This window comes from Pistacia vera, unplaced genomic scaffold (genome assembly GCF_008641045.1).
Source record: "Pistacia vera cultivar Batoury unplaced genomic scaffold, PisVer_v2 Contig849, whole genome shotgun sequence".
NCBI classification, from domain to species: domain Eukaryota; kingdom Viridiplantae; phylum Streptophyta; class Magnoliopsida; order Sapindales; family Anacardiaceae; genus Pistacia; species Pistacia vera.
In genome coordinates this window covers 345,403-359,943 of record NW_022196722.1, presented here as the reverse complement: position 1 = coordinate 359,943, position 14,541 = coordinate 345,403, and the positions used below count along the sequence as shown (strand labels likewise).

Here is a 14,541-nt window from a genome sequence, read left to right as displayed (position 1 = left end):
TCAACATTACGTTCATCCTGGATCCGAAACTAATCTACCGGAATACTAAATTGTTATTTTAATTTATGTTGTATTTTCTTTTAATTTTAGTATTTTTAAATTAGTATTAATTTTTATTTTAAGTTATTGTAGTTTAATATTTGCATTGAATAAAGTTCTATTTTTAATTTTTCATCATTTTTTAAATTATATCATTATTATGAATTTATTGTTATAAATAATAATCAAATTAAATTAAATAAAAATAATCAAATTTAGTATGATTTTTAGTGTAAAATTTAATACTCAAATTAACTTAACAAAATTAAAAAAAAGAAAAAAAATTTATTTACGCTTTGGTGCAGCACTGTAGTGTCAGCCCATGGCGCTTTGGCGTAGGTCGGAGATGCTTTTAGAATTCTTTCCTAAACCGAATTTCTACCCTTACACGAACTGTTTATAAAAGAAGTAAAAGTCGATTTCCAAAGCCCTTCATCAGTTTATGATGTTTCAAGGGGTACAAGTGGCATTAACCTTAATATTTATCTTATGTTTAGTATTCTAAAATGAACCTAACCTCTTTTATGGCATTATTAATTTTTATATGACTTTATCAAAGTCCTTCTCTCGTTTATATTATGCGCTTTAGCATTCGCCACTTGAGTCGTCTATGATGCTAACACTAATTAATTTGTTCATTTTTTTGTGGTTATAAGAAAAAAATATGTGATAAAAAATAATAAAATGAGTAATATTATACTTATATCATTCCTTTACACAATTTTTATATTATGATATGATATATGTCGCAATCATATAAATTTAAATATTATAATAAAATTTGTATAATTGTAACATATATCACATCGTGATGTTTATAAAATAATATAAAAAAATAATATAAGTATAATATTATTTTACTAAAATTGTGTTATATTACTTTGTATACCTAAATAATACTATCTTTATAATTTACATCACATTTTTATACCATCCCCTAACTTTATGATGTGACATCCTATGTTGTATATACCACCTCAACTGCCCCGTCCTCGAGTTGCCAAGTCACTTCTGTCCGAATTAAAAAAAAAAATTATGCGAAAAACCCATAATTTCAAACCTTAATTTCCCTGAATGAAAACCTAAATCAATTTCAAATCTCCCAAAACAAAGAAACTGTAAAATTTTCTCCCCAAAAAAATCCTCTAAATTTTGAAAACCCAGGCAGCTCAATCTTTAATCACAATCCGTTCCCACGGCGTCCAGCGGCCATCCCAAACCGGTTTGCCTAAGGTTCCGATGTTAAATGGTCGTCCGTCAGAAGATTACGGTGCACCACCACGACGTGTGCAAGTCGGCATCCCCACGACGTCCAACGGCCATCCGAAACCTGTTTCCCTCTAATTTCGACCTTAAATGGCCGTTCACAAATGGTAAATTTAGTGCTATTATGGATGAACTTTAGTCAAATTGTATTTTGTTTCTAGATGAACTTTGTCTTCATACTTAAAGCATTTCTTGTTTTTGTGCCTTTTCTTTTAACAGTACCATATACAGTTTTCTCTTACTTTGAAACCCTTGGGTTGATGGCCTGCCCTAACAGCTTTTCGCAATCACTTGGGTCACTGACTTAGTTTAATGATAATTTGAGTCGCTTTCTGTCTCTCTTTCATGGCTTTTTTGTGAGCATTACGTTTATATGGAGATAGGTCCTAAACTGTTAGACCTATTTTATTATGAAGTGCAGTTAAATCAATATACCAACACATTTGAACTTCACTTTTAACAGGCTACTGCATTGTACAAACTAGTTGCGGAACCGTGGAATTCGTTGTCTAGATGGGCACTTGAATCATACTTGAAAGTTTGTGGATACTAAAGAACTATGCTGATAGTTTCATGGCGATTCTCTTAGTCTTGTCTATTTGCTTGCTTTTTTCGAAATAGTTGAAAAGTTACACTAAAGCTCACTTTCACATTATGCTTAGTTTAATTAGCTTGATAAGATAGGCTCTGGCCCCAGGCCATTAGTAGTATGTAGTTTAACACATAAATTGCTTAGATTTAAATCTTGAAAAGTTTAATGGTTATTTTGTCTTCATAGATTTTGGAAAGGGAAAAAAGTTTGACATCTTACCCTTATTAGATATCTGCGTGGATAAGATAGCAAAGGCTTCTCCTTGCCTTCTGTATGAGTAAATAGTAGATAAAACCAAAGTTGTCTTATTGTTTATGATTTGCTTGTACTCCTACAGATTTTGAAATTCATTGAGTTCAATTGTTCTCTTATTAGTTTCTTTTTCTGATGAACAAATAATTAGGTGTAAAGAACTCTCTGAATTGTGAAAACTGAAAACCCAACAATCTGTCACACCCCGTTCCTATTGCATCCAGTGGCATTACCAAACTGGGTTCTGTGTCATCTCTTCTTTTAACGGTTGGGACTGGCATACAAACGGGTTGGTTTTTGTTTAATTCATTGAACGGCCGTGTGTGAGGAGAAGAAGGTGCATCACCAGTCTTTTGGAAGTCGTCCTCCAGCTGACACAAACTTCAGCTGCACCTCTAACATGGTACTTATTATGAGAGTTGTTGTCTTATTTGGTTTATCTTTAGTTCCCAAATGTGAAATTTTGCTGTAGTCTTCCATGATGATTTTTGTTAAGGGAGAAGAAAATAGAAGGGAAAATTGGGAGGAGCTAGCCCTCAATGTCTAGCATTTAGGGAGGAGTTGGCCCTCAAAGTCCAACACTATCTTAGGTTCTCTTGTTTTCAGTTTTCTGTTTGTTTTTCTTGTGTTGGGTAGCTTTGCTAGTTTCCATTTGCTGTGAATTTTGTTTTGGAATATCAATAGAAGTGTTGGTTGTCTTGCTTTTCTGAGTTTATATTGTTTTATTGCTTGTTGTTCCTGTTGTTGTTGGCTGAGTTAGGAGAGGTATCTATCAGGTGCCAACCCCACAAGTCCTCGCATTTATACATCACAAACAAAAATTCATAATAGTTTACTACAGCAAACTTTTACATGTGGCAACTAAAGATAAAGCAAAAAAGACAAAAAAATCCCAAAATATATACCATGTTACATACCTTTTCAAGTGCGGCTGAGGTTGGTGGCTGCAAGACGCGGTGGGGATGCCGACTTGCATACACCGTGGTGGTGCACCTTAATCTTTTGACGAATGACCGTTTAACGACGGAATCAGAGGAAAACCGATTTGGGATGGCCGCTGGATGTCATGGGAATGGGTTGATCAGAGATTGAGTTGCCTGGGTTTTCGAAACTGAGAGGATTTTTGGGGATAATTTTTTTTGGTTTCTTTGTTTTGGGAGATATGAAATTGATTTAGGGTTTCATTTAGGGAAATTAAGGTTTGAAATTTTGGGTTTTTTGCATAATTTATTTAAATTGAAGTGACATGGCATCCTGATGGTGTTGTAGCTGAGGTGGCATATGCCACGTAGGATGACACATCATGAAATAAGAGAATGGTGTAAAAAGATAAATGGAAACGAAATATTACTCACCATTCAAACAATAAAGAAATAATAATACCTAAAAGAAAATACAAATAAGATGCATAAAGTTTAAATAGCACACAAATGACGATCACAATTAGCTTCCCAAAAACTGCCTTGTAAGTGGAATCTTATTAATTAATTTAACAAACAAACCAAAGTGGATATCCATACAAAAAATTTAATTATTTCGGCAGCTCAAAAACTTCCTTCACCATCCGCCTTGGCCCTTGTTCCTTGTTGCCTATTGAATTCTTCTATCACACTGCATAACGCTAGTTTCTGTAAACTGGAGGGTGTGCTTCACCAACTCCTCGATTGGACCAATCACAGTGCCATCGTTTGGTGCATAAAACATGGCCAATGACATTTTTGGTTGCGCTTTGTTGGTCGAGTAATACTACATATACATCATTCTCATGCAATATTTCTCATACAATATTATGTAACAAGATATAATTGGTTAATTTAAAGTTAAAATTAAACTTTCACCCAATCATATCTTGTTACATAATGTTATATGAGAATAATGTATGTGTAGTATTATTCTTGTTGGTCACACAACTCTGTACTGCACTCTTGTATCTTCCATTACTCCAAACCTACATACAGAGAATTAAAATGACCAGACATGCTACTTACGCGAAGTTTTGTCCTAATTTCAACCACTTTAATCTTAAAAAGAAAAGAACGCAAAATGTAACTTTGGGAATTTGCAGTCCAATTAATTTTTGGAACTTGGAAACACGTTTTAAAAAAAAATTCTAGAGATTCATAAACATTTTAGATCACCATCTGTTATATAATCAGCTTTTATTTTATGGTTTGTTGGATATATGTACACTGAAAAATACAATATTTACAACTCAATCTTACAACATTCTCCTATAAACCTAACGTGTCAGCAGATTGACACTGTTACGTCAGCTTCTATTACATCCAAGACACCAAAAGACAGTACTAGAAATGAACGATCGTTCCTTCAAAAGAAACAGTCGTTACTTATGAAAGAACGACCGTTCATAAGGAATGATTGTTCCTTAAAGAACAACCAAAGGAACAGTAATTCCTTTCATAAGGAATGATTGTTCCCTACATTAGGAATGGTTGTTCCTTATTTATGAACAATCATTCTTTTGGTTGTTCCTTCATAAAGAACAAACATTCCTTTTATGACGAACGACCATTTCTTCGGTCTAGTCAAAATCATTTTGACGTGACAATGCCAACTCAATTACCATGTCGGGGGTTGTAAGAGAAGTTTACGAGAAAAGATTGTTGGCATGCCATTGAGAAATTTTTTTCTATTAATGTTTTTAATTAATCAATTGATATGACAAGGAAAAAGTCAATATACCACACAACACAAACTCTACTCTACAGAGTTTAAATCCCGAGACTGAGGTGGATTTTCTGATAAAAGATGGCTAAGATCTTCTTTAGGATGCCATGTTTGAGAGAAGAAGCCATAATCCTCACAAACTTACAATATTTTCTGTAATAATGGAGAGGAGAATCACCATTTTCACTGGCATGAATTTGATCATTCAAGTCGATGATGGGAATTGTGGTGGAAGTTAGGAGAATGAAATTGGGAGGAACAGAAAGAGGAGTGTGTTGGTGTTGCAGGTAAACTGGAAGGTGGCTGTTTCCATGAAAAACTAGAGGAACAAAGGGCTGATAACAGATTGGCTTTATAAGAATATGAGAGTTGAAGAAGTCGAAACAATAAATGACAATAGAAACTGTGAAGAAATGATTAATGAAATAATTGACACTTAAGAAGCTAAGAAAATATTATGATAGCCCACCAGACGCTATAGAAAACAAATATACATAGGTGGAGAAAATCTTGGACATAAAAGTATTTACATCTATGCAATGTATCTTTTTCTCTCTCTTTCATTTATTTTAATATCGAGTCGCCTCTATTAGTTTATCTATTTATTTTTAAATTCACTAACAAAATTTAATTCATTACCCGAAGTTAAATTATAGAGAATAATATGTTGCAAAAGAAACAATAAATAGCAAAAAAAACATACAGAATGTAAATACAAACACAGTTTTACAATGAAAGCAGTGAAATACTAACATGAGGGTGCCTGTAGCCGAAGCATAGCGTTGAGTATCGGAGTTGAATTAAGTGAGTTTTCGCCACAGAGATGCTTTGGAAACTGATAAGGACTTCAACTTTGGGAAAAGGAAACCAGGCTTCGGTGGATTTCCATTAACAAGAGTATTCTCATAGATTTCTTTACACTCTAGTACAACCTCCTTTGCATCCTTCCGTGGTATGCCCTCTCGGAGTGCAACAAGCTTCTCCACAACCTCTGGCGGACAGTCAGGTTGATGTTCAAGAATATTCGTGTAGATTAGTGTAAAGGTGTCCAGGCTCTCTGCTGAAGCAAGTTCTCTTAAATCACTCAGTGCCCTAACTCTTGTTTCAACTTTATTGACACTTATATACTCCCTAAAGAAGTCCATAATAACCTCTTCATCTAGTCTCATTCGTTCAATGGTTTCCTCCTTGATGTAGTTTTTCTGTGTTAAAAGATTATCAACATAAGCAACCACTGTTTCCTCCAAGCAAGCTTCAACGAATCTCCTAAATGATCTCTCTTCAATGTACATCTTCACATCTATAAAATAATCACCAAATGTTGCAACTAGGTACTCAGTGACATTTCCTTCACACCATTCTTTCTGATAAAGCTTGATAATTAAATCTTGCACCCCAGGATCTTCAAAGATAACACTCACAGTTCGGAGCACAGCTTCCTTTGCAACCTCTAGAAAACCTTTGCAAGTGTCTTCAAAATTAACCTGCTCAGCATAATTTGATGGAAGAGCTTCCATGGTGCTAGTACTCAGCTCCATCGCAAGATCATAGCAGCGCAAATTGTTGTTTATCATTGCACATAAAGGTTCCAGACCAATTTCAGAAGCAGGTTCTGCAAGTCTCTCCCTTTCAGCTGCCTGGAAATCAATCATTACCTGAATTATGGCCAAAGCAATCCTGTATAGCATTACATCAGTGCTATTATCCCTAACAATTTGCACTTGTTCCCCGAGGATCCTGAACAAATCAACAGCGGCTGGAGTATATAGCTTTCCATCTTCAGTTTTCTTTGGAGGCTGTACTTTATCAGCCCCAAGGATGTTTAAGTACCATTTTTTGGTTGTAGCTTGCATTCTCTCAACATATGCATTCATCAGTGGATCCATGGCACCACTCTCAGAACAAACTTGAGCAAGAGAGTCATCAACCCCAAGGCCAATTAAATTATCTTGGTATTCAACTACCCAGCCAGTCACCTTTAAAATCTCTATATTCGTCAGTTCAGTTGCCCTGTCACTAAGCAATCTCAACATCTGAATAAATCTCTCTGTATACGAGTTTACCATCAGCTGGAAAATTTCATATCTTGGAGGAAAACATGGGGCCACATAGTCATATATATCTCCAAGCTCTTCTCCGATCGTTCGTGCTTCCTCCAGAGCTGCTTTTAGGTCTGAAAAAACAAACTCTTTAAGAAGCTTATTGAACCGTTCTTCAACCGTCTTCCTTATTTGCTCATAGCATTTATCCTTATAGCCTTTACCTTGAACCTTTAACTTCTGCTGTGTCAAGTTCTTGGAAGATCTGCGAGGATTTGCAATTGCTGCCATTGCACCGCCTCCCTCAGCTTCAGCAGCTTCCTCAGCAAGTTGCTGATCAAGAATTTCTTGCATTTCAACAACCCTCAAAGCACGAACCAAAGTTTGTGGGCTTTCTTTTGAAAGTTTATAGAAGTTGGAAATATGACCCCATAATGTCTTCTCAAATGTCTCCCAAGTTTCATCAACATCTTCGAAATATTCTCTTAATTTGCCAACCTCATCTGGATGAGACGCAGCAGCGGCTAATGCAAATCTCCTTTTCCCATCAAGTGCTGTTAACCTTTCATAAGTATTAACGAGTTCTTTATCATCAGTCAAAGACTCCCGCGCCTCAGCTGCTTCAACAGAAATAGACATCATACCTTCAACATCCTTCAGTGTTGTACTCAAGTTATTCCTCGCGTTGCTAAGGAGCTTAATCTGATCATGATTATCTATCAAATTTTGGCATTCTTGACAGTACTTTTCAATTGAAATGAAGTTCTCACGAAGCTGGGTTATCGCCTTCTCAGACAGGGCAAGTGATTCCAAACCACTCTGTGCCTGTTCAATTTGATCCGCCACCATTGTACTAAGTTGCGCATCATTTGCCTGTTGTCGCGCGATGTAATCGGCTTTCATGTCGGTGATTGACTGGAGAAGCTCCGGAAGAGTTAAGAGCTTCGCGACCTCTCGAACCGCTGCTTCCTTAGCTTCCACGCCCAGATCTTCACTCATCATCTCGCTCATTTCTTCTGTTAAATTGAGTCAATTATCACCGGATCTAGTACCTTCTGTTGAATTGAGTCAATTATCACCAGATCTCGTTCTTCCTCACCCGAAAAAAAGAAGTCTTATTTTAATAATAAATATCTAATTAAATAAAGTCGGGTGATGAATAAAGATAAAATAGCTTAAGAAGACAAAAGATAACCCCAATTGGGAGGCGGATTGATTGATTAATGGGTGGGTCCGGTCCATCGTCTCAATGCCCAACCATGGGGATATCATAAAGCATGTTTCGTGGTCCACACAGCACAGGGCCCAAAAGTATAAGATCGTGCTCCACACAACAGGCCCCAAAAGTTTAAGACCATAAATATGGAGATTACTTCAAAGTTTTATATAACCATCAACACTAATAACAGACTGCTACATCATCGTAAACATATATTACTTGTAAATTTTCTCTCTTAATTAATAAATTAATAATAATTTAACATGTATGGCATGCATCAACTTGCGGTACAACATCTAACGCCCTGATACCCTGTACTTTCTCAAAATGAGACAGTTTGTTAATCTGCTAAAAGACTCCAATTTCTGTGCCTAAATTACAAGTAATGAGCCACCTTTAAAGACTCTCACAACCCATACTGGTCAGGATTTATTAGCTCCAAACAGTATATAGGGGCCAAAAGCCATCTCATCAATGGTACGTGTGACAATTTTCGTAGTTGTGATTTAATTTTAGTACTTCAAAATCATAACTGCTGATCCAAATACGGATCGCTTGAAGCATTTCCTCCTCCCAGATATCCTCCAACACTAGAAACTCCCGAAACAAAGTTGGTCATCAGGGAAGTTCCCCATGACAGCCATCCAGTCTGATCTTGTTGCTGCTTGTTCGCTTCATGCGTGCTTGTCTGGTGTGCCTCGGCTAAAAGATCAAGCCACCTCTTTGCCATAAAATCCTTGACAGCCTCAACTCCTTTATTCACAATGTCTGTTGGGGGAGTAACGAGTGGATTCTGTTCCAGGTTGAGCTTGGTAAGATTTTCAAGCCTGAAAAATGTGTCAGGAAGAGCTCGTATTTGGTTATTGCTGACATCGAACTCCCTGAGGTTGATTAGATCACCAAGAGTTTCAGGAAGCTCCGTCAAGTCACTAAAATTACTGCCCAGGTTCACAACTTCGAGATTTGTCAATCTCCCAATTACATGTGGCAGGCCATGAAGCTCATTGAAATGAACATCCAGGTATTTCAGAGACCTCATTTCACAAATAGATAGGGGAAGAAAGCGGATCTTATTCAACTGAATTGAGAACCTCTCAAGATTCAGTAGTCCATATCCCATATTTGCAGGCAAGAATGCCAAATTGTTGAAGCTTGCATCTAACTCCACTAGTGAACTGTGAAAGTAAGTATCAACCAATGTTCAGAGGCAAACCAGGTGAATCCACAAAAAAAGATGCCTTCCAAGATCAGTAGCAGGAAAGAAAACCTGGTACAAAAGAAAACAGATTCTCATAAAATACCTGCAGCCGGCAATGCTTTCAGGAAGGTTATTTAGCTTGTTTCCTGACACATTGAGGACCTTCAAACTAAGCAACAATCCAATAGAGTCGGGCAGCGATTCTAGCAGGTTGGAAGAAACGTCAAGCTCTTCAAGTTTCTTTAATCCAGCTATCGAGTCAGGAATGACCTGTTTCACGCATTATAAACCAGATATTGTTAAGGAACAATATCAAGGAACTCTATATGCCCGCAGCATATAAGATACTCCCCTCATTGACTGAGAAATGGAATAATTTTTTATAAATCAGCTCCTTGTACGTCTCAATTTGGTATATTGTGATCTAAAGTAATTGAAACTACTAAAGACTGCATGTACTCACATGAATTTTATGAGATGCCTACACAGTTTTAAAAATTTTGAAACCAACAATTCGAAAATTGGAATATGACCAACATCTTCTTCAAGTATTATATCAAAATACTTTACGCCAAAACAAAAGTAGTGATGAACCAGCGCATCATTTTATACAGAGAAAGAAGCTAGATCCTTCTTGGGAAAGTCACATAGCAACCCTAACTCTCAACGTTTAGCTCATGAAATTTCAGCTAAGTAATTTTGGAATTGCCCAAATAGGATGAAAATAACAACAGGACAAAATTTTGTCTACCATATAAAATCCCATCCATGTGATCCCATTGGAGTACCTAAATCTTTTAACAAATACAAAAAGAAGACATTCATGTAACGTCACTCACAGCAAATAAACCATCCAAGTTTAGCAATATCTTTATCCCTAAACACAACCCCAGATTTCAAGCAGTTCAAGCATTTCTTCGACCAATAGATCGAACTGGAACAAAGATAAATTTCAATATCACAAGTTCACACATCCCAGTCTCTTTTACTTTCTCACAAACAAACAATTGCTCAAATTAAAAATTTTAAAATATATATAAAAAAAATTAACCTAAACTTATACAAATCAGAATATGAATGAGAAAATTAATGTTACCTTCAATTCATTGCGAGAAAGATTAAGCACAAGCAACCCATGAAGCTTTCCAAAATCCTCAGGCAAAAACCTCAACTGACGTTCAACGAGCTCAATTCTCTCCACAACAACACCGCTCTTCGCTTCCCTCAGTATCTTCACCACGTCCCCATCCACATCTTCCAACTCGCCCACTACCGACCCGTAAACCCGATCCAGCATCTCCTCCGCTTCTCTCAATTTAGTCCCGTACTCTTCATGCATCTCCTCCAATCTCACAACCGCCTTGTACACCTCAACGTCCGGTGACGACGAAGCCGTTGCATGGATCTGGGCAATCTTGGATCGGGCAATAGAGACGGTGTACGAGTCGGGTCGAGGTCCAAGGGAATCGATGAGGAAGTTGGTCTGGGTAACTTGGTGGGGAAGGGCTTGTATAAGTGAAGTGAGAAGTTTAGGATTATTCAAATGAGGATACTTTGAGGTCAAATAAATACTAGTTTCTGGTGGGAGTGGTGGATGGGAATTAGGATTTAGTTGGGATAAAATGAAATTGAGAAGAGGGTAACGATCAGGGTTTGGAAGGGGATTCATTTTGTGAGAGAAGGATAGGGAGATGAGAAAGTGAAGGCGCTGTTTAGGAGTGGAAGGTTATGCCACTAAGAATAGGCAGACTGCGTAAAGTTTCTAGCATGATCGATGGCTTGATCTGATCGCTGCCATCTGTAACAGAATTTGTCTTTTAAAATAATTTTATAATATCGACTGGAGTGGGGCAGTGCATTGTACAAAAAGGCATCTGACGAAGTCTTGAGCAACTCGCGACACTTTTATGAGTTTATCCTGTTGGCGTCTAGAATTATTGTAAAATTAATTAATTATAATAATATTTATTAATCATTAAAAATATATCATATAAATCATTATTATATGTATTGATATATATCTTTAGAATGATAGAATCGAAACGAGAGTATCAAGTATCTCAAATCTTGATAGTGAGAACCCTATGAACAAATATGATAGTTATTCTAGAAATATCTGTAGCCCTAGTATTATTATAATCAAGGACATAGATAATACGGTAAGACTATCACAGTGTTAAATGACTCTGTCGAAAGACAGTGACTAATATCACTTGTTAAGGTTGTTTACTGACAACCAGGTGTAATACATGGGTACTTGCTATAGGCAAGTTCACTGGACTAACACACTAGAGGATTCCATATAGATGGTAACCCTAGTGTCTATGGAACAAATCCTCTAACAAATGATGGTGCATGTGATCCTTAGACTTGAGATCACTGGAGCGCCTTGTGCACCAATCGGTGTAGTTTGACACTAGCCCAACACAGTTCTATTCAGAGTTATCAATACGGTAGTGATTGACTGCATCGATGAGTGTATCAAGACTATGGTGGATCGACAGATGATTCATCACTTTTGGGTACGAGAGAAGTTATCTTACAACGCAGTTCAATTAATGACAATGACAATAAATCTGTGATCACAATGGGATTGAGTTGTTACTCAATCCAATTCATTATTCCAGTAATTTGTCTAGTAACTGAATACAAATATATCGAGAGTAAATTGAGGTTGACACTATTTCTATACCCCAGTCTCAATGAGATAACAGATGATGAAAGGATTTGATTGCACGGTAACCATATCGTTGACAGATAGCAATTTCGCTGAATCCGAATCTATCGAGTGGCCATGATACCTTGTTAGGGGCCAATCTTCGTCTGTGTGTAATGAGATAATTTATTGGTGTTAATCGCGATATTACTCACTGTCAGTATGATGATGAGCCTACAGGTCACACACGTAAAAGATAATTTAAGAATTAGTTTATGCAAGGGACATTTTCATCTTTTAGGATGAAATGATATTTTGGTAATCTCATAGTGCAATTAAATTTGTTGACGTTGTTGCCTATATTTAATTTGATGTTAAAATTAAATAAGTGAGATTATATTTAAATGGATTATTATTATTATTAAATTTTAATAAATATATTAATTGATTTTAATTAAAATAAAATATCATGTTTGGACATAAGGAGTGTTTGGACATAAGGAGTGTTTGGACATATGGGCTGTTTGGGTTGGAGTCCAAACCTATTCCTCATTGGATGAGGAATAGGGTTTTAGACATGCACTATATCAGTGCATGTGTATTAAGAGAAATTAACCTATGTTCATTTGTTCACTCATTTGAATGAAAGGAGGTAGCCCTCTCTCCTTTTTCTCTCTACTCTTACGCCACGCCTTTACTTTGATTCAAGTTGATTCTTGAAACTAAAGAGGATCTAGCAAATCCCTTTTGGTTTTTCTGGTTATCTTCGTGTGAATTATTGTTGGTTCGATCCTGTTCGTGGATCAATAGTGAAAAGATTTAGAGACAAGTTTGAAGGAGCCTCCAAACGTGCGTATGAACACTAAACTTTACTCTGATCGTTCATATTACTACAGATTTTTTATTTAACATATAAATTGTATAATTTGTGCCCTGATCTTGGTTTAATGGTAATGATCTATGCTTTAAAAGTTTTTGTTTTCCGCTACCATGAGTTAGATCGTTTTCAAACATATCCGATATCTAACAAATAAATAAATAATGTACAAAATTTATCTTGAATTTTATATACTTTTACTAAATTATTTATCTTTATATGATAAGAGAGTTATATTTTATATGAATTTAATATCTCTTTAAGAATTCCGAAAATTCTATAAATTCTTGACATCATTACAAAAAATGTTTTCCAATGTAAATAAATAATAATAAAAAAAAAACCAATTTCATATCCTCTAAAATGCAACAATAAATTCTCACTTATGGTTAGATGTACAGAATAACAACTAAATTTTTTTACGAAAAATCCAAATACTCCTAAATTCTTAATCTCATCAAGTTAGCAGACTGGGTTGGATGAGGCAAAAGGTCAATATGTGGGCAACGGTGAAGCAGCAAGGTTAGAGTGATGGGGGGGGGGGGGGGGGAGGAGGACTGGGGGCAGCTGGCAATTATAAAAAACACCACAACAGCAACACAAACACTTCTAACAGCAACCTACCGATCAAACACCAAAAAACCAACAAAACATGAAAGAAAAGCTGCAAAATGCGACTATCTCGCGACACAGATGCAAGTCACAGTAGCAAACAACGGTGGAGAGGGCTTAGTGGAGGGATGGGTTTTGAAGAAGAGAGGATGGAGAGTCGAATGGTGGTGACATGGGTGGTTTTCGATGTCAGAATTGGTTGACATCTAGCTAGAAAGTTGAGAAAATGCACAAAAGTGCAGTGGCATTGGTTGGTGATTTGAAGTGATACACTAATAAAAATCTCAACAGTGTAGAACAAAATCAATAGCAAAGAACACGCACAATCAACTCAATAGTAAAGTCTCCAAAAAGAAAGATACATGCTGCCACCATTAGCACCAACCAATCCCCACCGTTGACGCCGACACCAACACCAACACCACAACCCATATCACCATATACCCTTAATCTAACTGTGGAAACACAAATCTCTAAAAACCTTTGAATACTAACAAATCAGTACAACCTCTATTTGTGGTACTATGGGTTTATCTGGTTTTTTTTTTTTTCTTTTTCAAAATCATGGTTACTTGGTCTGTGGGCTTGGTGATCTTTGTGGGGAAGAGGAAGTGATCGATGGGATTCACAAGGGAAAACAGGTATGGTAGAGCTATGGGGAAGGAGAGAATCAAGTGGGTTGCATGGCAGTGCATGGGCGCCTGGTCGGTCGCTGCTACGTTGTGGTTGTTGTAGCGGCGTGAAGGACAGCAACCAAATCTCCAAACTCCAGTGGTCGCTAGGGTGAAGATGGGTTATGGGAAAGAGGAAATTCTAGTCAAAACTGGGTCAAATTCGGCTGGGGATGGAGGAGGATGGTGATGAGAGGCGAGATGAACTGAAAAATTGAAGGGAAAAAGAAAGAAAGCCAACGACGACGACTTTTGTAGAAGAAAGGTGGAAGATGAAGAGTTGAGAGAAGAAATATGAGTTTAATTGAAGAAAACTGTTAAAATGACATAATTACCCTTCATTTGTTTTTGAATTTACTATCTTAACCTTCTTCAGTTAAACTAAATGAACAAATATTAACAAAAAGTAAGTGTTTGTCATTTCTAAACTTT

General features: G+C 36.6%; 2 protein-coding genes across 2 annotated transcripts; both read right to left on the bottom strand.

Moving 5' to 3' along the window:
• Positions 1-4,044: 4,044 nt before the first annotated feature.
• On the bottom strand, positions 4,045-8,242 carry LOC116118536 (exocyst complex component SEC6). Its single transcript, XM_031404515.1, has 2 exons — positions 5,591-8,242; positions 4,045-4,097 (listed from the first exon to the last, which is right to left on the bottom strand). Exon 1 carries the CDS (start codon positions 7,885-7,887, stop codon positions 5,638-5,640), a length of 2,250 nt encoding a protein of 749 aa, XP_031260375.1. The 5' UTR covers positions 7,888-8,242; the 3' UTR covers positions 4,045-4,097; positions 5,591-5,637.
• Positions 8,243-8,310: 68 nt separating this feature from the next.
• LOC116118538 (plant intracellular Ras-group-related LRR protein 3-like) lies at positions 8,311-11,100 on the bottom strand. The gene is made up of 3 exons (XM_031404516.1): positions 10,390-11,100; positions 9,397-9,563; positions 8,311-9,270 (listed from the first exon to the last, which is right to left on the bottom strand). Exons 1-3 carry the CDS (start codon positions 10,960-10,962, stop codon positions 8,622-8,624), a joined length of 1,389 nt encoding a protein of 462 aa, XP_031260376.1. The 5' UTR covers positions 10,963-11,100; the 3' UTR covers positions 8,311-8,621.
• Positions 11,101-14,541: the final 3,441 nt, after the last annotated feature.